The sequence below is a fragment of the Hibiscus syriacus genome, unplaced genomic scaffold (genome assembly GCF_006381635.1).
Source record: "Hibiscus syriacus cultivar Baekdansim isolate YM2019G1 unplaced genomic scaffold, ASM638163v2 tig00111640_pilon, whole genome shotgun sequence".
Lineage (NCBI taxonomy): Eukaryota > Viridiplantae > Streptophyta > Magnoliopsida > Malvales > Malvaceae > Hibiscus > Hibiscus syriacus.
Window position 1 is genome coordinate 8,124 of NW_024063142.1, and position 25,308 is coordinate 33,431.

The window sequence follows — 25,308 nt, forward strand, 5'->3', positions numbered from 1 at the left end:
CCTCCTTGCTAGCAAAATGCACAAAAGCAAAAGTACTGACCTTATAGTTTGGTCTCCTATTAACGAACGGAATAAAAACCTTAATCACCTTGCCATGAAAGCTAAAACGATTCCATAAAGCACTTCTATGCACTCCCCTACTGAGATTATCAATGAACGCTACCCACGATACTCCTCTAAACACCACTTTACCTCTGTCTCGAGAAGTGTTTGTTACCCTCTCCTCGCTCACTCTCTCTCTAGCTCTCTCACTCATGATTTCGAATGACTTTTTCGAAAGGAACTTGATAGACCATTTCTTTTTATACCAGCAATCTTCAACTGATATCTGGCATGCAGTCTGTTCAGCTGTGAAATCAGCATGTTCACATGCAAAAGTTGAAGGGGAAGAGGTGAAGGGCATTGGATTTGCAGCTACTTGTTCACTTGGTTTGTATTTGGAAATATTTATCCAACACAGTTTCTGAATGAGAAATCTTTTCGTTAATGCTGTATGCCATGTATTGCACTGGAAAGATAATTGCAATGTTAAGGAAAATATGGCTTCTTCATGCAGTGGCTGTAGATGCAGATGACTCTCCCGTTACAGTTTCTTGGAGTGGTGATTCAAGAAGAAATATTATAGTCTGGATGGACCACAGGGCATTGAAACAAGCTGAGAAGATTAATTCCCATAACTCGCCTGTGTTACAATACTGTGGTGGATCTGTTTCCCCTGAGATGCAGCCACCAAAGGTATCCAGTCAACAAGTCTCGTCATCTGATTGTTTTGCATAGCCTATATTTAATATTGAATGATTTTGCAGGGTAAATCTACCCTAAATATGCCAGCTTCTTTTGTTGGAAAAATAGTCATAAAAAATACTTATTCGGAATGTTTATGTTGGGGAGATAGAACACCCTGTATTCTGATATACAAAATAAAAAAATGGAATTTGAAGTTATTTTACCCATTTCCGGTAGGCTTAATCATAGTTTCATATTTTGGAATGTGGACCTAAAATGATAATGCCTGGTTTCTTTTTCTCCCTCAGTCTTATGCACCCTGGTAATATAAATGGATCTTTTTGTCAAATACTTACTGAACAAGAATCCTCCATCGCATATTATAGGTACATATCTTGAATATTTGGATCTGAGCCATGAATCTTGCAGGTGCATTTTTTGTTGAGATAGGGATCTCTAAAATAAGCTCACTAGATTTATTCTATTTAGGGTAGATGATAAATGGGCAATTATTGTGGGAAAAAATGGTGGTTAGAAGGGGGGGGGTTTATAAAGCAGTGGTTCTTGTTGGTGTGCTCTTCTTAGTTGAAAATTAGTTCAAATTATGAACTATTTCAATTTATCGGGGATGTGTGGTAGGAAGGTCAAAATAGGGCTGTAAACGAATAGATCATTCGATGAACAACTTGTGAACCGTTCGTATATTGTTTGTTTGTTAAGGTAAATAAATGAGTATGGACAAAAAATATGTTTGTTTAATTAAACCAGCCTATTTGAACAAAGTTGTGTTTGGTTTGTTTATGCTCGCGAACAAGCTCATTTATTTAAAGTTGATATTTTTCCTATAACATATACTGAAAAGTATATATGTTTTTTTATTTCTAATATAATTTTAATATTTATGTTTGATTATTAGATCTAAAATTAAGAATATTTTTATTTTCAGTTTGTTTGTTTATTATTTTTGAACAGATTATAATTGCTCCTCGGCATGTTCAATTACATATTCACGAACAGATTCGTTTATTATTTACAAAACGAACACAAACAGTTTGAAATTTTAAACGAATACAAACTGTATGCGAACATGGTGAAAATGAACAAATGATTTTGTTTATTAAGAGTACCTATTGTTTTAGGAGTCTTTTAAAATTATTAGTTTTTATTATCTTTGTCTCTGGATAAAGTTTATCTTTCAGTGGAGTACCTTTTTAGGAGTTAATTACTAAGTGTTAAATAGGGGACATATGCATATACTGCAGATTAGAAAATAAGAACTCCATTTTTTATTTTTTCTTTCTGTTTTTCGGATTCTCTTCTGTTTTCTGTCAAAGACAATGATTGATAATTTTGTTTTTCCTCTTGCAGCTTTTATGGGTGAAAGAAAATTTACAAGAGTCTTGGTCAATGGCTTTTAGGTGGATGGACTTGAGTGATTGGTTGTCATACAGGTTCTTTCTTCTGCTCATCTATCTCATTTGCTTCTTAATGTCAAGACATCATGCTCTTCTTTTACCTTATGAACCCAACGTTATTTTTTTTACTTCCATTAATAGAGCAACAGGAGATGATACACGAAGTCTATGCACCACGGTATGCAAATGGACATATCTTGGTCATGCACACATGCAGCGGATGAATGAGAGAGATTCTCGTGACATGGAAGCTTGTGGATGGGATGATGATTTTTGGGAGGAGATTGGCTTAGGTGATCTTGTTGAGGGCCATCATGCTAAGATCGGTATGCTTTAAGAATTTCATCTCTTGATCTTTATCTTTTGGTTGGATGTGAGAGTAGAGTAGTCTCCTGTGTACACGGATAATTTTCAACAGATTGGTATAGCAGCTAGACTGAGTTGAGCCATTTTGTAGTTAGGTTGGCAACTTTGGTCATATTATACATTTCTTTTTTTTGATAGAAATTAAAAACCCCCTTCTTGATTAAAGGAATTCTTGGGAAAGTTCCTTAATCATTGGAGGGAGGAAAAGAGTGCCTTAGGATTTTATTGATCAGGGACTCATTACATAAAATACAATCAAGACACACTGTCAAAGCCATAAAAATTACAGAATATTTAAACAAAACTCCCTAAACAACCAAACCTTCCTTAAACAATAACAAAACTTTCCCAGCCCCTTCAGCCTCAATAGACCAAGAACCTGCTAGAAAACCTCTATGACACTTAATAATATTCATCCAATCCCCTGTTTAGCTAGAGAATCAGCCTCACAATTGCAACTCCTCGGGATATGTCTAATAATGATTTCCCTCTCCAAGATTATGGAAGCAATTTTTTGAACCAACGAACTAAGAAAACGAGGATTATTCATACTTCTATTTTCTACATGTCTAATTACCTTTCCCCTCATTTTTTCCTTCTATGTATGATATTATTCACTACTTTTTCCCTTTTCTACTCATTCGTCTATTTGTCTTATCCGTCATTTATTGATAGAAGCCAATTCAAGAGCAGTTAGAAAAGAGAAGGAAGAAAACAGTAAGATGGAGAAGAGAAGAAATACAAGAGTAGAGAAACAGAGAGAAGAGCATCATAGGAAGAGATAATTCATTGTGTATATTTCATTCATGCCAGCTGCCCTGATCATGGCCGCTATATAACAACCAGAAAATCGATCTCAGCCAGTTATAACAAAAATTATAAAAAGTACTACTAACAGTGAAACTGAGCTACCCAAAATTCATCATTTCGTTAGACTTGTATTTTCCTTTATAAAATTATGCAATCAGTCAAGATTCTAGTGTATTTCTTCTTTTTTCCATTATGCTTAGGTCATGTGGGTGATATCCCTGGCAATATCCCCAATCCTTTTTTTAATTGAACCTAAATGCTGAAACTAATTTGCAGTGTGTCTATCTAAAATTCTCTTGCTTTATTTTGGATCTACCTTTTAATTTTTGTTTTTCTGGAGTGACTGAACTTTAGATTACAAAGCCCCTTTCCATAACTCAAGGAGAATTTCCTTTTTCTCAACATAGCTTATCATTCTGTAAAATTACATTAAATAGCTCACTGCTGGTGTAGGCTTACTTATGTTAAAAATGCTCTTTTCTTTACAATATCACTCGCCTATTATGTTACTTTATTGTCCATTCAAGATTCAAATACGGAAGAAATTTTGACAGTGGCATTAAACGTAGAAGCGCAATGAATTTGTTAGTGATTTCTTGTCAGTTTTAGACTCTTGTACTTGGATTATGCAGCTGTATTATGAATGTGTCAAAAAACATTTAAATTCACATTGAAAGGAACTCTTTGGTTATCTGTTTAATAATTCTAACCTAACCTTTTAGTTTTACAACATGACACATGCTATAATGACAGGACGAAGTGTAGCTTTTCCAGGCCATGCTTTGGGATCTGGTCTCACTGCTACTGCTGCAAAGGCAAGAAATTTTGTATTGTAGATTTGAAATTGATTTCAAGTGGTCCTACCTTGAGGTCAATTAATGAAGACAATGTACTTATTTAGATATGAGAATGTGAACATGGACCTTTTATGTGGCCTTGTAGTTTTGTTCATTTTTGTCTGTAGATTTTGACCCTTATTTTGGTTCTTTTATAAGTGAGAATTTGTATCTTCAGGAACTTGGTCTTGTAGCCAAAACACCAGTGGGAACATCACTGATTGATGCACATGCTGGTGGCGTGGGGGTAATGGAAAGTCTGCCTGAAAAAGGTTTATTTATTGGAGAAATTTTTCACTTTTGACTTTCCTTTCCTTATTTGCTATAATATTTAACTTTTTGGAAAAAGTGATACATGTTCAGAGAACGACAATGAAGTTATATGCCGTCGTATGGTGCTGGTGTGTGGCACTTCTACTTGTCACATGGCTGTATCACGGGACAAGCTCTTTATTCCTGGGGTCTGGGGACCGTTTTGGTCAGGTACAATCTCAAAATACATAATGTAGTTAGTGGTCTATGAGACTGGCTTTGTTAAATATTATCTGATAATTCTTGCCAACTGGGCATCTATATATCTTTTTCATTTGTTAGTTGTTACTAGCATGTACACATACTCATGCCTATACATAATGTTTGATTGGGTTAGACTTCTCTCAAAGTCTAACTCATTCTTTAACAATTCTTTTTTGTTAATTTAGTCAACACCAATGGCATAATTTGAATGATTTTCTATTATACCATGTAAGTTTACTTATGGTAAATATTCATTATTAATGGTAATTTGGTGTTTCCATTTTGCTTTGATTTTTAGCAATGATACCTGAGTACTGGCTCACAGAAGGGGGGCAGAGTGCTACTGGTGCATTATTGGATTACATTATTGAGAACCATGCCGCTTCTCCTCAACTTTCAAACCGTGCTGCCTCTCAGAGTAAGAAATTGATTTCTTTCCCCCTTTCTGATTATAGGGACTGGCTTGACTTTCTATTCTATGTTTCATTCCAGAAACTTCTGTGTTTCTGCTACTGAACATGATGTTAGAATCAATGATGTGTGAGATGCAGTGTCCGTTTATTGCTGCTTTGACTGAAGATACACATGTCCTTCCTGACTTCCATGGAAATAGGTAAAGCATTTAAAGAAATGAATTATGAGTTTTCCAGTTCTTACTGCCTTCATATCAGTATGAATGAGCTTAAGATTTTACCATTGTGATGCACAGGTCTCCCATTGCAGATCCAAAAGCAAAAGGAGTAGTGTTTGGATTGACTCTTGACCCTAGTGAACAACAATTGGCTCGTCTATACCTTGCCACAGTACAGGGTATTGCATATGTACACGCCATATTGTGGAGCGTTGCAATGCTAATGGACACAAGGCAATATATGCACCTTTCTTCTCTCTCTTTTTTGTTACACACACACACACGGTTGAAACAGTTAAGAATTAAACCTGGTTGTTGTGAACTTGTGATAGAAAACTCGGAAGCAATTGGACTTGGGATGAAGTGATTGCATAATGAAGAATTAAGCAAGGATTAATTTGAGCTACCTGCATAATGAATAAATAGGCTACCTGTAACATCCACAATACCGGGTTAGTGACCAAATTGTAGAGTTTCAGAATTTGGTGACTAAAGTATAAGAATGAAAGAATTCAATGATTATTTGAATTTATATTAAAGGTTATTTGGTAATTATTAAAGGAAATTAAGGGTAGTATGGTCTTTTCCTTTAAAAGATATTCTTCCCCCTTTTATAAGAGTGAAAAACGTGGGAAGAGAGCTATCTGGAAGCTTTCTTCTTGCTTTCTCTTCTTCACGTGGGGCTAGCTACAAAAGGTAAGTTAATTTCAGTTGGTTAATTCTTAAGTTTTAAGCTTAGTTTTGATTCTTTGGGTATTAAATAAGCTTAAGGAAAGCTTAAATCATCTTAAAAACAAATGATGGAGGGGTTATGAGAGATTAAAGATTTGGAGTTTTTATATGAAACTTTGGAAAAGAATTGATAAGTAGAATTTGAAGTTAAATTTGACTTGTCAATGGTTAAATTAAGAGATTTGGAATGATAGAATTTGATTTTGAACATATAGAAAATTTGATATGATTTTTGAATTATATATGGAAGATAGGATTTTGAGGTTTAAGATGAAATAAATGAATATAGATTGGTTTAAGTATGTGTACTAGAGTTAAGAATGAAAAGGAGATGATATATGAAGTGTTTGAGTGAAAATGAAGGAATTTTCGGGTTGAAAATATGATTTCTGGGTAAGGGGAATCGGTACCCATTCAAGGGGAACCGATACCCCTTCAAACGACAGAATTCCAGAATGTCTGGAGGGAATCGATACCCCATAGGGGGGAACCGATTCCCCCTAAAGGAAAAATTGGGAATATGGGTTTAATAAGTTCGTTTAAGTTGCTAGTATCCAATTACAAGGTGTAGGTATCTAATGATTGTCCCGAAATGTACATTTATGTAGATTCTACGCATAAAGAATTCCGGAACGTTTGGCAAGTAAGATCGATCAAAGGGAAAGATAAGAGATTGGAATTGACTAGTGAGGCCAGGTGAGTGCATATTAATTAGTTTATGGTGCTAAATGGAAACAAGACTTGCGACAAGTCTTTTTCCTCTGTTAGAATGCATGAATATATGATTATACGTATATGAATGACATGAATTGTATGTATGCATGATTATATGTGTTAACATGCTTTTGAATGTAATGTTATGAGAAGTATGTGCTATGTAATGTATATATATGAACATATGTGAAACTGAACTATGTGACTGCATGAGAAAGATATGAGCTTATATGGCCTGTGATATGAAAGTGTATATGTGAAATGATATGAAATATATATGTGAAAACAAGTATATGTTATGAGATCAATGATTACACGTACATGTGATACGTGACTGAAAAGAAAAGATATGTGGTTATAAGAGAAAGAATATGAATAAGTAATGTGAACTGTTATAAATGATAATGCCCATGTTATGTGATATGAGAGCTAGGGGTATAGTTGGCATGCCAAGGGTCGAGGGTTTACCTATGTTCTTCGGAACATATGGACTGTTTACCTATGTTCTTCGGGACATATGGACTGTTTACCTATGTTCTTCGGAACATATGGACTGTTTACCTATGTCCTTCGGGACATATGGACTGATTACCTAGGTTCTTCGGAATCTATGGACTGGTCCTTCGGGACATTGATCGAGCTGTGGTGACAGCATATGTGTGCACAACCTCAATGTACTCACATACCTTAAGTTCTCACTAGTGTACATGGGCTAATAAAGTGATTAAACAAGCATACTGAATGTGATATGTATACGATGGGTTTATAAGTGGTTTGAAATGTGTTACGTGAATCATATGATGTTGTGTGTGTATAGTGTTTGATTGAAAATTGTTAACAATAAGAGTATGTGATTACATGATAAACTGTTAATGATGAATTATGTGTCTGTATGTATTTACTGTAATTAATCTGATATGATCTTATATGATACGAAGAATGCATGAAATTGGTATAACATGATAGAACAGAACATGCATGTATTGATATATGTTATGAAGTGCATTATAAGTCGTTATGCCTCACTAAGTCTTCGACTTAGCGTGTGATTGTTTCACACGTAGGTTTCGAGAAGAGTAAAGAGTAATGCGGAGCAAGACAGGTCAGTTTTCCTTACCAAATGTCAGATCAGAAAATGTATGTACTGTTTACAGAGTGTAGTTGGCATGTAGTCTAAAGATATAAATGGTATGAACTCTGATATCTGTCGTAAACGTTTGGAAATAATTTAAATGTTATCAAAGTTTTTAAATTACCCACTATTTTATACGAATAAATGTTTAAAAAGTCAATGTGTCACTTCGGACTCGTATCCGGGTCGGATACGGGTTGGGGGTGTTACATTTAATGGTATCAGAGCTAAGGTTTAGCCGATTCTCGGCATAAACCGAAGTCCAAAGTGTCATAAAAGGTGTACATGCCAACATAGATTGAAAAATTTCTGATCTGATAGTGTAAGGAATATGTTGTCTTGCTAATAGAATAAGAATAGTTTAATACAGTAGAAATCCGATCGTGATAATTTCGAAGTAAGTGAAAGGTGATATTCCTGATTGTGATAGCTATTCACTTGCCCTGGCCAGGCAGGATGAAGAGCGGACACCTCAGGAAATGCCTAGTAAGATCAAAAGTTGATTTCAGAAAGCTGAAATCATATCTGAATAATGATAGAAAGTTTTCATCGTTTGGAATCGGAAAAACGATATAGAGTTATTATGTGGATAAGATAGAATATGGTGAACGGGTGTCACCATAAGAATGTTAAAAAGATCTAAGGACGTGATGAGTACGTATAGAAGAACTTAAGGATAAGTGCATCAGTGACAAGTGTATAAGATGTATAAAGTCAGAGTTTATGAGTTTGAAACGAAGTGATAGTATTGCGCATAAACAAGAGTATGGTTATGATAAGGGTTTGCAATTAAGATGAAAAGAGTTAGTATGGGCTAACTAGAGTATTTGATAAAAAAAAATGTACTGGAATGATAAGATTATAAGATATTGTCAGGATATGAGAACCAAATCCGTAATGGATCTGGATACAGTTGCATATTTGGATCATAGTAATGTGGTATAGTAAAGGAAAACAAAGTAAGAATTTGTATATTTAAGTAAAGCTGAGGATTGATAAGAAGAGTTTGAGAATATGTATATCGATGATCAGATTATAGGACACAGGAAGTCAGAATGTTGAGTTTGAGTAAAAGAAATTTCAGGATGTATGAGAATAGAGGTGAAATTGATAAGTTGAGTAAGCGAATGTTAAGATAATTTAGATTTGAAAGAATGTATATGATTGGTATAAGAGGGATTGTGCCCTAGACTGAACCAAAGTTATTATCTAGCTGTCAGAGTAAATGTGCTAGAGTTATAAGATTGGAGGAAAAATAGAATGGAGTTAATTGATTATGATATGAATTTGAATATAATTGTATATTCTGAGCAGATAGCTATGATGTAGAAACAGAGATAAGTATTTGAATGGAACCTTCAGGAAGGAAAATACAAGTATAAGAAATGATAAAGAATGAAGTTATGTATAAGAAAGGGGTTATCAGAATAATGAGGATGCAATGAAGATTGGTACATAAAGATGAGTATAAGTGATAAGACAAGAGTGTGAATATGAAAGGAAATATATGATTTATGTATAAGGAATAAGGAGTAAAGAAATGAAAGGGATTGATTTAAAAGAATCATATACGATAAGTATGGAAGTACAGAGGATAGTTTTGATATAGAGATGATGTATAAACGAAAAAGATAGTTGGAAAACTAAAGGATTGAAAAGTAAGTTTCTGATAATGACAAGAAAGAATAAGTCAAGGAAGCAACATAAGAACATTAGAAGATATGTTCCTATTAAGATGTGCAGTGAAAATTCGAGGACGAATTTTCTTATAAGGAGGGGAGATTTGTAACATCCGCAATACCGGGTTAGTGACCAAATTGTAGAGTTTCAGAATTTGGTGACTAAAGTATAAGAATGAAAGAATTCAATGATTATTTGAATTTATATTAAAGGTTATTTGGTAATTATTAAAGGAAATTAAGGGTAGTATGGTCTTTTCCTTTAAAAGATATTCTTCCCCCTTTTATAAGAGTGAAAAACGTGGGAAGAGAGCTATCTGGAAGCTTTCTTCTTCTTGCTTTCTCTTCTTCACGTGGGGCTAGCTACAAAAGGTAAGTTAATTTCAGTTGGTTAATTCTTAAGTTTTAAGCTTAGTTTTGATTCTTTGGGTATTAAATAAGCTTAAGGAAAGCTTAAATCATCTTAAAAACAAATGATAGAGGGGTTATGAGAGATTAAAGATTTGGAGTTTTTATATGAAACTTTGGAAAAGAATTGATAAGTAGAATTTGAAGTTAAATTTGACTTGTCAATGGTTAAATTAAGAGATTTGGAATGATAGAATTTGATTTTGAACATATAGAAAATTTGATATGATTTTTGAATTATATATGGAAGATAGGATTTTGAGGTTTAAGATGAAATAAATGAATATAGATTGGTTTAAGTATGTGTACTAGAGTTAAGAATGAAAAGGAGATGATATATGAAGTGTTTGAGTGAAAATGAAGGAATTTTCGGGTTGAAAATATGATTTCTGGGTAAGGGGAATCGGTACCCATTCAAGGGGAACCGATACCCCTTCAAACGACAGAATTCCAGAATGTCTGGAGGGAATCGATACCCCATAGGGGGGAACCGATTCCCCCTAAAGGAAAAATTGGGAATATGGGTTTAATAAGTTCGTTTAAGTTGCTAGTATCCAATTACAAGGTGTAGGTATCTAATGATTGTCCCGAAATGTACATTTATGTAGATTCTACGCATAAAGAATTCCGGAACGTTTGACAAGTAAGATCGATCAAAGGGAAAGATAAGAGATTGGAATTGACTAGTGAGGCCAGGTGAGTGCATATTAATTAGTTTATGGTGCTAAATGGAAACAAGACTTGCGACAAGTCTTTTTCCTCTGTTAGAATGCATGAATATATGATTATACGTATATGAATGACATGAATTGTATGCATGCATGATTATATGTGTTAACATGCTTTTGAATGTAATGTTATGAGAAGTATGTGCTATGTAATGTATATATATGAACATATGTGAAACTGAACTATGTGACTGCATGAGAAAGATATGAGCTTATATGGCCTGTGATATGAAAGTGTATATGTGAAATGATATGAAATATATATGTGAAAACAAGTATATGTTATGAGATTAATGATTACACGTACATGTGATACGTGACTGAAAAGAAAAGATATGTGGTTATAAGAGAAAGAATATGAATAAGTAATGTGAACTGTTATAAATGATAATGCCCATGTTATGTGATATGAGAGCTAGGGGTATAGTTGGCATGCCAAGGGTCGAGGGTTTACCTATGTTCTTCGGAACATATGGACTGTTTACCTATGTTCTTCGGGACATATGGACTGTTTACCTATGTTCTTCGGAACATATGGACTGTTTACCTATGTCCTTCGGGACATATGGACTGATTACCTAGGTTCTTCGGAATCTATGGACTGGTCCTTCGGGACATTGATCGAGCTGTGGTGACAGCATATGTGTGCACAACCTCAATGTACTCACATACCTTAAGTTCTCACTAGTGTACATGGGCTAATAAAGTGATTAAACAAGCATATTGAATGTGATATGTATACGATGGGTTTATAAGTGGTTTGAAATGTGTTACGTGAATCATATGATGTTGTGTGTGTATAGTGTTTGATTGAAAATTGTTAACAATAAGAGTATGTGATTACATGATAAACTGTTAATGATGAATTATGTGTCTGTATGTATTTACTGTAATTAATCTGATATGATCTTATATGATACGAAGAATGCATGAAATTGGTATAACATGATAGAACAGAACATGCATGTATTGATATATGTTATGAAGTGCATTATAAGTCGTTATGCCTCACTAAGTCTTCGACTTAGCGTGTGATTGTTTCACACGTAGGTTTCGAGAAGAGTAAAGAGTAATGCGGAGCAAGACAGGTCAGTTTTCCTTACCAAATGTCAGATCAGAAAATGTATGTACTGTTTACAGAGTGTAGTTGGCATGTAGTCTAAAGATATAAATGGTATGAACTCTGATATCTGTCGTAAACGTTTGGAAATAATTTAAATGTTATCAAAGTTTTTAAATTACCCACTATTTTATACGAATAAATGTTTAAAAAGTCAATGTGTCACTTCGGACTCGTATCCGGGTCGGATACGGGTTGGGGGTGTTACACTACCCGCCTTAATGGCTAAAAATGGAATTAGATTAATCATTTCAGTTCAATCCATAATGCCTGCTTTTTCTGTGATAAAGAGTGTAAGCTTTCTGTCTAGTTGTCAAATTAGAATGTAGAATGGCTGTTGGCAAACGGCCCGACTGGTTGTTAAATTGGTTCCAATTCATTCCATGTCCTCACTTGCACTTTCTCATTTCCTGTTCTTATATATATATATATATATATATATATATATAAAGCAAAGTTCAACCTTACCGATGATGAGCTCAATGGTTCAATTGTTTTTTTTTCTTTTATTTTTTGAACAAGCAAATAGTGAATTTACACCATTATAAGGAAACAAATATTGAACATCTGTTTGATTGGACCCTGTCAATAATCTTGGTTTCCCAAACATTGTCACTTGACCTTGATGTCTACGTGCAAGAAGTTCCAATTAGAAGCCATCTAATTATTGCTTAATAATGAATTTATGTTGTTGCTGCTGTTATGGCTTAACAATAGGGTTTCTTAGCATTGGGCCATTGATTCATTCTAATTGTTTCACTTATACCCTGAAATCCTTAATATGTCTCTCCCTTTGTGCAGATTGATACATTACTTGCATGCGGTGGCCTCTCAAAAAATCTCCTTTTCATGCAAGAGAATGCGGATATTATTGGTTTGTACATTTGTTTTCTTCCTTTTTGCATGCATGCATTGTCCTGTGTGCAAGTTCCTGTATGTTGATGTCAGAGATTAGTTACCTAAGTTAAGAAGATTGAGTTGGATTTGTAAATGTTCTATCTAGTTAGAATCCCTAAATCTAAGGATTCTTTTTATTACTAGAATTAGTCTCTTACCTAGTTTAGAAGTTACCTAAGATAAGGCTTAGGCTTGTATATATAATTGTAAGTTTCCTACACGTTTAATAAGAGTGAATAACAGTAAAATTCATGACATTTATCATGGTATCAGAGCTAGTCATTTTTGAGTCTTAATCTCCTTGTTGAGCGTCTTTTCATAGTTTTTTAGATAGTATGACACCTGATCAGTAAAATATAGGCGATACAGGTGATTTCAGCAGTGCAGAAATTGCTCAAGGAGGCACAATGGGTAAAGGAAGTCACTCTAATTCGATAAGTGACTTACAAAACATACAAGTCACTTATATGTTGAATGGAAAAACTACTTTAAGTTGTCACAACTTGTTCAAACTTTCCTAAAAGGGAGAGGTAAACTCAGTCACTCCTAGGAACGGGTCCAAAGGAAGGATATCCTAGATTTGAGGCTTGGGATGAACAAGACTCATTGGTTATGTATTGGTTGTGGAATTCAATGGTGCCTGAAATTAGTGACACCTGCATGTTTCTTGGAACAACCTAAGAGATATAGGAAGTCGTAAAACAAACCTATTCGAAAGTTCGAGATGTTGCCCAGATTTATAAAATCAAGAGTAAGATTTCAGCCACTAAACAGAGAAGTAAATCTATAACAGGGTATTCTAATATGCTGCAGAATCTGTGGAAGGAAATAGACCACTACCAATGCATTCAGATGTAATGCAGTGAGGATGCAACAATCCTAAAAAGTTTTGTAGAAAAAGATAGGATTTATGATTTTCTTGCTGGACTAAATATAGAATTTGATGCAGTAAGGGTCTAGATTCTAAGAAAAGAAGACCTACCCTCTCTGAATGAAACTATTGCTATCATTCGTGTTGAAGAAGGAAGAAGATGAGTGATGGTGGTTGAAAATAATCAAGTAGAAAGCTCAACCTTGGTTACTAGGGCTATTCCTGAGGGACCAAATCGTCTGGAGTAGCAGAATATTGAAGGTAGAGAAGGAACAAGGATGACTAACAAGGACTCCTTATGGTGTACTTACTACAAAAAACCTCGTTACACCAAAGAGAAATGCTGGAGGTTGCATGGAAAACCTCATACTGTAAATAAGAACTTCACACAGAAAGGAGGTTCAGCAAGAGGACAAAGCAGAGCTTATGCAACTAAACATGCGGCTAAGGAGTCTGATGAACAATCTGTTGAATTCAACTAGAAAGAAGTAGGAAAATTGAAGAACCTATTGGAATCCTTAGAAAAACCATCCTCTGCAGGTACATGCAATTTAGTTTTCTCAGGTATATCTTCTTCCTCTTCTCAAAATTCTAATGCCTTGGAATCATCTATTCACATACCTACCCAAAACTCATGGGTAATTGACTCAGGAGCTTCTGATCACATAACTAATTCTTCACTGAACTTCTTCACTTACATACCTTGCTCTAGAAACAAGAAAATTACAGTTGCAGATGGTACTATGATAACGGTTGCTGGCCAAGGAGATATTGCCATCAGTAAAAACCTATTGCTTAAAAATTTCTACATGTGCCAAAACTATTTACTGGCCTTATCTCTATTCCAAAGCTTATCAAAGACACTAAATGCAGTGCTTATTTCATCCTACACTGAATTTTTCAGGATCAAGAAACGAAGAGGATGATTGGGCGTGCTAGGGAAATAAATGGCTTATACTACCTTGAAGACCTTAGTGGACCAACTAAAGTTTTGAATACTCTACCATTGTCTTTTTTGTCTGAATCTAAAGACTAAATTTGGGTTAACTATTGGAAAAAAATGAGTGAGAGAGAGAAAAACGTAGAGAGAGAGAATTTGAAAGGAAAGTCAGTTCCGGTTGAGTGTTGGTCGGTGTTTATCGATAATCTTAGTAAAAGGGTCTCCCATCGTACGCTTAGGGAATTATTCTTAGTTCATGGTCCTGTTACGAGAGTTTTTATTCCCAGCCAAACTAGAAATCCAAAATACAGGTTCTCTACTTTTGCCTTTGTTCATTTTAAGAGGGAGGAGGATCTGAAGAGGGCTGTTGAGGAGTTAAATGGGATTGTGATTGATGGAAGGAAGATCTCAGTTAGTCCTGCCAGGTTTAAGGATGAACGTTCAAGGTCAAGGGTGTTGCTTTCTTCTTCAAACAAAGATGATGGTCAGATTAGTGCAGATTCTTTAAAATCAAGAGATAGAGATAATATTAATAGAAGTAGGAGGGATGATAGATCTTACAGGGATGCTCTGTTGTCTAAAGGGAATAGAAGGGGGAACAATGATCTGCTGTCTGAGGATACCCAGAGGAGGAATGTCAAGGGAAATATATTTGAGATGCATATCCCAACAGACAGCGCCAACTGGGTGAAGAGGTCGTTAACAGGGATTATCAAATACTCCTTTCAAGTGGAGTTCATTCGGACGGCATTATTAAAAGAAGGTCACGATGTTCAAATTGCGAAATGGGGCTATGTCTGGAATTCTTGTGTGATAGTTCTCAAATCTCATGAGGAGATGCTGGAGTTATGGAGTAAGAAGGAAGAAGTTTTAAAACAGTGGTTCGAGCGAGTGGAACCTCTACTGAATGAAGCTGGGAAACCAATGGCCTTCTGCATGGCGGAATTAAAAGGTGTTCCTTTGTTGTGTTGGAATGAACCCTTCTTCGAGAAGTTGGCTGGCAGATGGGGCAGTGTGGTAGATATCCATGATAGTACAAGGAAAAGAGAAGATCTCACAATGGCAAGAATCCTATTGAAGGTGGAAAGTCCTTTTGATGTTCCAGAAGTTATTACTCTTGGATCGTATGGAAGATCATACAAAGTAAGTATCAAGATTGGATCAGCTAGTGAATATTCTAGTTCGTTTTTCAGTAATTTTCCGGTGGAGGATTCCGGCGAGATATTTTCGGAAGAGAGGATGTCTGAGAAGGATGAAGACAGATTGTTGTCAGTTCATGGGGAAGGTGAGACATGCGCAGCAGGGGAAAATCGTTTGTCAGTGGACAATTGGATTGACCAGGGAGTGTTTCATGTTTCTGGAGGAGCTAGTGAGGACAGACAGCTAGCAAGACTTTCCTTAGATAGGAAAGATATTAAATGTGGTCTGTCAGAAAGTCAGACTGTTGGAAAGTTTAAAGTTGGTGAGTATGCAGGTTTGGGGATTAGAAGTCAAAATTATTCGGCTGATGGATCTCAGGCCCATTCTGAAGAATCTGGGCAGTCTGGGTCAAAATACTTTTCGGGTTTTATTTCTGGGCCAGCATATACAATTAATAAGTTTGGGGAATTTATTGAAAACATCCATTTATCAGGAAAATGCAGGGGAGTGTCCAAGGTAATGGAATCGAGTCCAATTGTAGAGAAGCCATTCAGTGTGGAGATAGACCCCGAAGAAGAAAACTTAAGACCATCGGAACAGGTTTTAAATAACAACTCTAGGGGGAGGCAGTTAATTCGCTCTAGAAGGGAGTTTACAAAAGAGAGTAATGTGCTGGAAACTAGAAGTCTGAGCAATTGTAAAAGGGTTTACAACAGGTCGAGGGAAAGAAGATACTGGTATGGGGATTTGTTGAACATCTCGTCTGAAACAGGGGGTGCCGTAGTTAAGCAGAGGGAGCTAGATGTTGATTCCAGTACGAATATTCAGCTCTGTTTATCAGCAGAGAACATTGCTGAGGGGAGTCTTGATCCTTATCTTGACAAAGGATATGGGGGTGGGAGTGTAGGAAGGGAGATTGAAGGTTACTTTTCAGAAGGTGATGGCTTAAAGTCCAAATCTGGTTTGCTGATTAGAAGGAAGAGAAGAACTAAAAGGATCCTGTATCGTGAAGCCCTTGACAAGGTGAGCATTGATACAGCATCCTCCTCAGCTTTTTCGATTCTGTTGAAAGAAGCGATGGAAACTTGGGAGGTTAGCAAGCTTTTGGGTGTGTCTTTTAAGGAAGGGAAAGAAGCCTTTTTGGATAAAATCATAGCTTTAGAGAAAGGCGTAAATGGGGTGAATAAAGGATTGGTTGTTTGAGGAGTGTGTCTGCACCTATTTCCTTTTTGATGATGACAAAGCTAGTAATATGTTCATGGAATGTTAGGGGTTTGGGGAAAAACGAGAAAAGGAGGGCTGTTCAGAATTTAGTCTCCAACTTTAATCCTACTTTTCTTTGGCTGCAAGAAACTAAGACTGAGAAATTTAGGAAGTCTTTTTTTAGGAGAAGTGGAATTAATAAACTTAAAGGAATTTTGGAATCCCCTTCAGTTGGATCAGCGGGGGGGCTGTTGTGTTGTTGGGATGATAAGGTTTTTGAGCTGGAGAATCAGTTTGTTAGCAGGAGATTCATTGCTACTTTCGGTAAAATTCGGAGTATTGATTCCGGGTGTGGTTTCATCAATGTCTACGGTCCATCAGTGGAGGAGGAGAAATCTGGTTTTTTTGAAGAGTTAAGCAGTTTTCTTAGTGGACAGACTTATCCCATTTGTGTCGGAGGGGATTTCAATGTATATTTACAAGAAGATGAGAAATTGGGAAGGGGTCAAAGTAGGAGTTCAATGGAGATCTTTAATGAGTTCATTCTCCATACGGGTTTGATTGATCTTCCTTTGAACGGGGGTAGGTTCACTTGGTGTAATAACCAAGATAATCCCACTTTTGTTAGACTGGACCGTTTTTTGGTTGATTGTCGTTTCCTAGAGCTGTTTCCGGGCGTTGTGCAGTCGCTTCTACCAAGATCCTTGTCAGATCATAATGCTATAGTTCTGGAGAATAAAGGGGTGGACTGGGGTAGAAAACCCTTTAGATTATTCAATTATTTGATGGATGAGGAGGGTTTTGAGGATCTGGTTGTTTCTTCTTTTCAGAGTGGTAAGGATAGTCGGAATGAGGCAGGCGTTTTTAGTCTGATGAGGAACACCAAACATGCAATTAAGAAGTGGTCTGGGAACAGAGTGAAGTATCCAGGTGCTTTGATTTCTGAGTTAGAGAAGAAAATTTCGTTGATAGAGGATGATATTCAACAGAAGCAAGGAACGGTTGACAGTGAGGTATTAGTTGAATTGAAGAATCTAAGAGCAGAATTGTGGAAGCTTCACAAGATTCAGGAGCAGATCTGGTTTCAGTACTCGAGAACTAATTGGATTGTTGATGGGGATCGCAATACTAAATACTTCCACACTTGTGCTACGATTAGGAATAAAAGGAATGCTCTACTTGGTTTAAACTTCGAAGGGGAAACAGTGGAAGACCCAACGGCAATTAAGGCCATAGTTAAAGAGTATTTTTTAAGATCTATAATGAACGAACTACTTTAGAGATTGATGATTTGAATCTGGATTTTCCCAGAATTTTTATGGAGCAGAAACAGTTCTTAGAACAGGAGTTTTCTGAGGAGGAAGTGTGGGAAGTGGTGAAATCTTGTGGCAGCAACAAAGCTCCGGGTCCTGATGGCTTTAATTTGGGATTTTTTAAGAGGTTTTGGCAGGTCCTAAAGGTAGATATTATGAAATTCTTTCATGATTTTTACTTGGGGAAGGAATGGGAACATGGTGTAAATCACACTTTCATCACTCTTATTCCTAAGATTTCTAACATTGGTGGACTGGACGATTTTAGACCTATAAGCCTTGTTGGTGGATTGTATAAGATACTCTCGAAATGTCTTTCAAGAAGACTTAGGAGCTGCATTTCAGATTTGATCAGTCCAAGTCAATTCGCTTTTATCCCCGGTCGGCAAATCCTGGACTGTTCTCTTATAGCAAATGAAGGGATTGACTTTTGGAGGAAGAATGGTTTAAAAGGGTGTGTTTTTAAGGCTGATTTCAAGAAGGCATATGATACTCTTGACTGGCCTATTTTGTTCAGAATAATGAAGGAAATGGGCTTTGGTTCTAGATGGATAGGTTGGATTTCGAGATGTGTCACTTCAGCGACTGTTTCAGTTTTGGTGAACGGAGTTCCAACTGAGGAAATTCCTATGGCGAGGGGTCTTCGGCAGGGCTGTTCCTTGTCTCCATTGTTGTTCAACATAGTTGGGGAGCTATTGAATCTATTAATAGCGAAGGCTGTTTCACGAGGGCTTTTTTCGGGACTGGTCATTAGAAAAGAGGAGAGGAATTTTAATTTAACCCATTTGCAATTTGCTGACGACCTTATTATGTTCTGTGGGGCGTCGGAAAAACAGATCTTGAATGTAAAGAGGGTTCTTCGGGTGTTTGAGATTATTTCTGGTCTACAGCTGAATTTAAAGAAGTGTAAATTATTTGGAGTGAACTTAAAGGAAGAGGAAATTAAGGGTTGGGCATCTATGATTGGATGTTCAGTGGGCTCTTTTCCCTCAGAATATTTGGGACTCCCACTAGGTCCACATAGGAACTCCAACATTCTATGGGATCCAGTGGTTCAAAGCTTTAATAAGAGACTGGCGGGCTGGAAAGGCTCCTCTCTGTCACTGGCAGGCAGGCTAGTTCTAATTAAATCAGTTCTATGCTCACTCCCTATTTACTTTTTGTCATTGTTCAAGGTTCCAGCATCAGTTTACAAGACTCTCAATTCTATCATGTCAAATTTTTTGTGGGGAGGTGGTGATGGGAGAAAGAGGATACATTGGGTAAGCTGGTCCGATGTTTGTAAACCTAAAATTGAAGGAGGATTGGGGGTTCCTAATTTAAAGGTGGTGAATAGGGCACTTTTGGAAAAATGGGCTTGGAGGTTTGCTATTGAGAGGGATGCGGTTTGGAGGGAAATGCTCTGCAACAAATATAAATTGGATCCTTCCTTGATGCAGTTTGACAGTAAAGTCTCTCCTAAACTATCCTGGATGTGGAGAGATATGGTGAGAAACCATTATAATGCTGATTCGTTGGGCTGTAGTATCAGAGGTAAATATAGCTTTAAAATTGGCAATGGGAGGAGCATTCGGTTTTGGCAAGACAATTGGACAATGGATCATCCGTTGATGGTATTGTTCCCTAGAATATTTTCTATTGCAGTCAATAAAGAAGGAAGATTAACTCAGTTTGGGGAGTTCAGTTCAAGGGGTTGGATTTGGGACGTTCAATTGAGGAGAGAGTTGAATGACTGGGAATTTGAGCAATGGGCAAATTTGATGGTTGTTATCTCTGATTTCTCTATTTCTGCTGATGCCACTGATGGATTGTTTTGGAAGGGGAATGGGGAAGGGGTTTACACAGTGAAATCATGTGTCAACCTATCTTATTCGGGTTCTCCCGATTCAGAGGAAGCTAAATTTTGGAAGTCTAATGTTTGGAGGGGTCTGTTGCCTCCAAGAGTTGAGACTTTTCTTTGGCAAGTTATATTAAAGAAGTTGGCGGTCAAGACAGCTTTGGTTAAGAGAGGTGTTAAGGGCATTAATGATACTTTGTGTTCTTTCTGTAATCTTGAAGAAGAGTCTTCATCGCATTTATTTTTTCATGTTCGTTTGTTTGGCCAATTTGGATGAAATTCTTGGGATATTGGAATTTTCAATCGGTTTTTCATACAGAAGCTAAAAGATTCCTATTGGCTTGGAATGACTTGAAGTCCAACTCTCTTATCTGGCCATTCATTCCTGGAGCTGTGCTATGGACAATTTGGAAGACCAGGAATTTTATTGTGTTTGAAGGAGGGAAGCTTGATCGAGCAGAGATTTTCTTTCTTGCTAGGTGCAGGCTTGCTTCATGGTTTCTAGCTAAGGAAACTCATGTTTCTATTTCCAAGGATGATATTATTGCTGACCCGTCCATAGTGGATTCCTACTCATCCCATTCTTATCGGGTTTCAACCGTGTTTCCTTGGTCCCCACCTCCAAAAGGTTTTGTTAAACTTAATGTGGATGCGGCTACCTCGAGTGATTGGAAGAGGAGTGGCTTAGGTGGTATTTTGAAAGACATGTCTAGTTCGATTCTTGGTTCCTTCAAAGAGCCGGCTGGTCCGGGGCCCCCAACGTTAATGGAATTGAAGGCTATCCTAAAGGGTTTAGATTTTTTTGAATCTATTCGTCATAGGGTTAAAGATAGATTGATTATTGAGAGTGATAGCCAGGTGGCAGTTGGCTGGATTAAGGATGTGGTCTCTTGTCCTGTTGTTTATGTTCAAACAGTTAAAGAAATTATTCAAAAGCTTAGTGTTTTTGAAGGTTTTATTAGGTGGGTTAGTAGGACAGCCAATATAGAGGCGGATGTCCTAGCTAAGGCGGGTATTGGGTGAATTATGCTCTGTTAAGGGCTGTTTGTTTTTGGTTTTATCTCTCTTGAGGGAGATGGGTTGTATACTTTGTTATATTTGAATTTATTGAATCCTATGGCACTCCTTTCCTCCTTATGTGGATTAAGGAACTATTTTTAAGTTCCGTTAACCACCAAGGGGGTTTTTTGAGGCCTTTTATTCCTATCAAAAAAAAAAGACTAAATTTGGCTACATCACTTTCGTCTTGGTCACCCACCTTTTAAACTCTTAAAAACTATGTTTCCCTCCTTGTGTAATTCCTTAAATGTTGAAGAATTTCATTGTGAAGTTTATGAATTTGCAAAGCATAAACGTTCCTCTTTTCCAGCAAATAATAAACGAATCAACAGTCTCTTTACCCATATCCACAGTGATGTTTGGTGGCCTTCCACTATTCCTAACATAACCAGGGCTAGATGGTTTGTGTCTTTTATAGACGATTTTACTCGTGTTACTTGGGGTTGCAGAAACACTCAATTTGGGGCTAAAATAAAACGAATCAGATCAGATAATGCCAAAGACTACTTTAATCAAGTCTTGTCTCCTTATTTCTTAGAAAGAGGTATCATACATGAGTCCTCTTGTATAAACACTCCCCAACTGAATGGGATTGCAGAAAGAAAGAATGGACATATTCTTGCCATAACTAGAGCCTTTTTATTTCAAAACAATGTCCCTAAAAGGTATTGGGGGAAGCTGTGTTAATTGCTACTTACATGATAAATAGACTACCCACTAAAGTCCTTGAATCCCAAAGTCCCGTTCAAACCCTTACAAAGTTCTTTCCAAATTTCAGTCCATCTCTTAACCTAAAACCAAGGGTATTTGGGTGTGTTGCTTTTGTTCACGTTCATTCTCAAGGCCGATGGAAACTTGATCCAAGGGCACTAAAATGTATTTTTATTGGGTATTCCTCCACTCAAAGGGGCTACAAGTGCTACCACCCTCTTAAAAGAAAATACTATACTTCTGTTGATATCACTTTTGTGGAAAAAGAGAGTTATTTTACAATTCCTTATCTTCAGGGGGAGGTATCATTTAAGGAAGATAAGAATACATATTTATTTTTACTTTAGCCCCTTATTGATTTTCTTACACCTACACCTATACCTATATATTCTACAGAAACACAGTTTGCTTTTACTTCATCCTCTCCCTAGTCTGAACCTAGTACTCCTCAACCAAACATTAATACATCACAACCCAATATTCAGGACACTACTTGTCCACTAAGGGTCTACTCGAGGAAGAAGGCACCTATGTAGATTCAATCATCTCCTGGTCCTGCTACTATACAATTTGAGGTACACTATGAAACTCCTAAACAAAGTGATGCTGAAAATACTATATCTGCTTCTGATTTTGAATTTCCCACTGCTAATAGAAAATGAAAAAGAACATGTACCACCAAACATCCTATCTATCTGTTTTTGACCTACAAAAACCTATCCCCCAATTACATAACCTTCTTTACTAGCCTAAATGACATTGTTATTCCTAAAACAGTATCTGAGGCATTAAAAAATGAGAACTGGGAAAAGGCTATGAAAGAGAAATGGAGGCGCCGGAGAAGAATATGACATAGGATTTAGTGAAGCTGCCATAAGGGAAAAATACAGTATGATGTAGATGGGTATTTACTGTTAAGTATAGATCAGATGGTTCTGTAGAAAGGTACAAAGCAAGATTGGTGGCAAAGAAATACTCTCAAACCTATGGAATTGACTATCTTGAAACTTTTGCCCCTGTTGCAAAGATGAACACAGTGAAGGTCCTATTGTTCTTAGTAATTATTCAGGGATGAAATTTGCAGCAATTTGACATCAAGAATGCCTTTTTGCATGGGACCTTGAAGAAGAGGTTTACATATATATTCCACTCGGATTTGATTCAAATACTGGACAGGCAGTGTGTAAATTGAGGAAAGCTCTTTATGGACTAAAATAGTCCCTAAGAGCTTGGTTTGGGAGATTTACTAAAGTAATGCTAAAACAAGGCTTCAAACAGAGTCAAGGTGATCATACTCTATTTGTGAAATACTCTCATTCAGGGGGAGTAACTACACTGTTGGTATATGTAGACGATATAATTGTTACAGGTAATGATTTTGAAGGAATTTTTAATTTAAAGAAGTGTCTTATAAAGGAGTTTGAAGTGAAAGACCTTGGAGGATTAAAATACTTCCTTGGTATTGAGGTAGCTCACTCACAGCAAGAGATTTTTATATCTTAGCAAAAGTATACATTGGACTTGTTGAAGGAAACTGGAAAATAAGGAAGTAAACCAGAAGAAACTCCTATAGAAGTCAATCACAAGCTTGGAGGCTCAAAGGAGGATGATATGGAAGTTGACAGAAGTTTTTTTTAGAGATTGGTGGGAAAACTTATCTATTTGTCACACACCAAACCAGACATAGCATATGTTGTTGGGGTTGTGAGCCAATTCATGCACAATCCCAAGGAATCACACCTAAGGGATGTAGTCCAAATTTTGCAGTACTTGAAGGGTACACCAGACAAAGGGATTCTATTTAGAAGATGGGGAACTTGACTCTGGAAGCATACACAGATGCCGATTATGTGGGATCCATAATTGATAGAAGGTCAACCTCAGGCTATTGCACTTTCTTTGAAGGAAACTTAGTTACTTGGAGAAACAAAAAACAGAATGTGGTGGCTAGATCAAGTGCAGAAGTTGAATTTCGAGCTATGGCATTGAGAATTTGTGAGTTATTATGGTTGAAGATTATTTTAGAAGACTTGAAGATAAAGTGGAATGGAATAATGAAACTCTACTGTGTTTGTTAATGTACCTTAAAAGTGTGTTTGTTAATGTTATGATAATTATAAGTTTTTAAAAGTATAATTTTGTCTCCTTTTAGGATGTATTGAAGAACCAGTAGATGCCCCCTTGAAAGTGTAATTTAGTGACTGACAGGACCTTTCTTGAGTTTGAGCTTACTTAGGGTATGGTCTTTAATAGAGTTTACTGGTTCTATATTTGTAGCTGCTGTATCCCGTAGGCAAAGATTCATTTTCTTTGTCATGGAGACTTCTTAAAATGAAAGATTTCAACATTATCTTACACATTATTGTTGAAACGTAGAACAGTTAACTTTATTGTCAGTTATGGTTCTTACATCTTTATAGAAGACAGCAAGTCACTTTGAATTAGATTTATGTAATTCTCACATAAAACAAGTGAATTAGGTCATCTAGGAGGGTGTTGGCATCTTAGTTATTGCTCGGCACATGCTGTTAAAAACTCGTGTCTTTCTTGCAAATAATTTGTTATTCCCTCTTTTGTTATTTATTCATTTATTGGTGGGAGACCATTTGCTCATAATTTCAGGTTGCCCTATAATACTTCCGCGTGAAAGTGAGTCGGTGCTCTTAGGGGCTGCTATTCTCGGTGCAGTTGCTGCAAAGAAGTATACTTGTCTTAATGAGGCTATGAAAGTACTTAATGCAGCTGGTCAGGTACGCTAGCAGTCATGTTTTGTTTTTATTGTTTGTGCTTTTATCATGAAAATATGTTTAGAACTGTAGAAGGTCCAGTTGAAAATTCAGCTGTATTTCGATTTTACATCATTCATAAAGTGGTTGAACATAAACAAGTTAAGTGATGGCAATGCATTAAATCTAGCTCAGGAAGGTGGTCTCGTTTAATTTGCTGAATCTCCTTGTGGTGCAAAGGTAAGTTGCGTGTGATCTCTGATTGATTGACATCAATTAATCGAAAGGACATGCCTGTTTTGGGCATTAAATTTATTTGGGCTAATGATTTGGGTGGCTGGTGCCTAGGTTGTTGATACCAATTTTTTTAACTGGCTTAAATAATTTAAGTTTGATGTTCTGCGATTTATTTCCATATGTGTCTCTATTTAATTATGCAACCAACATCATTCCACTTAAGTTAGTCATTGATATTGTACTTGACATAAATTTGGTGTTTTCAACTCTTGAAACCATGCAGGTCATTCATCCATCAACAGACCCAAGGGTGAAGAAGTATCATGATGCCAAATATCGTATCTTCCTTGAACTTTATGAGCAGCAGCTGTCGCAACGTTCAATTATGGCTCAAGCTTTGGCATAGTTAATGAGGTACCTGGTGGCAACTTGTGTATTTCAATTGGGTGTTTGGTTTTAACAAAAAAATGAGTTGAATTTTACAGTAGGATGCAAGTGTTACTCGATTACTTGTAAATATCTTCTACGAATCTTTGGGGTTTGTATTTGCATGTGAAAACT

At 36.5% G+C, this 25,308-nt stretch overlaps 1 protein-coding gene across 1 annotated transcript; it reads left to right on the forward strand.

The window, feature by feature from the left end:
• Positions 1-300: 300 nt before the first annotated feature.
• On the forward strand, positions 301-25,308 carry LOC120166364 (FGGY carbohydrate kinase domain-containing protein-like). Its single transcript, XM_039175627.1, is given in 14 exon segments — positions 301-429; positions 557-735; positions 2,095-2,177; positions 2,283-2,467; positions 4,071-4,132; positions 4,332-4,425; positions 4,517-4,636; positions 4,968-5,087; positions 5,162-5,282; positions 5,379-5,488; positions 5,491-5,534; positions 12,615-12,687; positions 24,407-24,534; positions 25,031-25,308. Coding segments are annotated over 13 exon segments (1,368 nt in total). The 5' UTR covers positions 301-429; positions 557-630; the 3' UTR covers positions 25,154-25,308.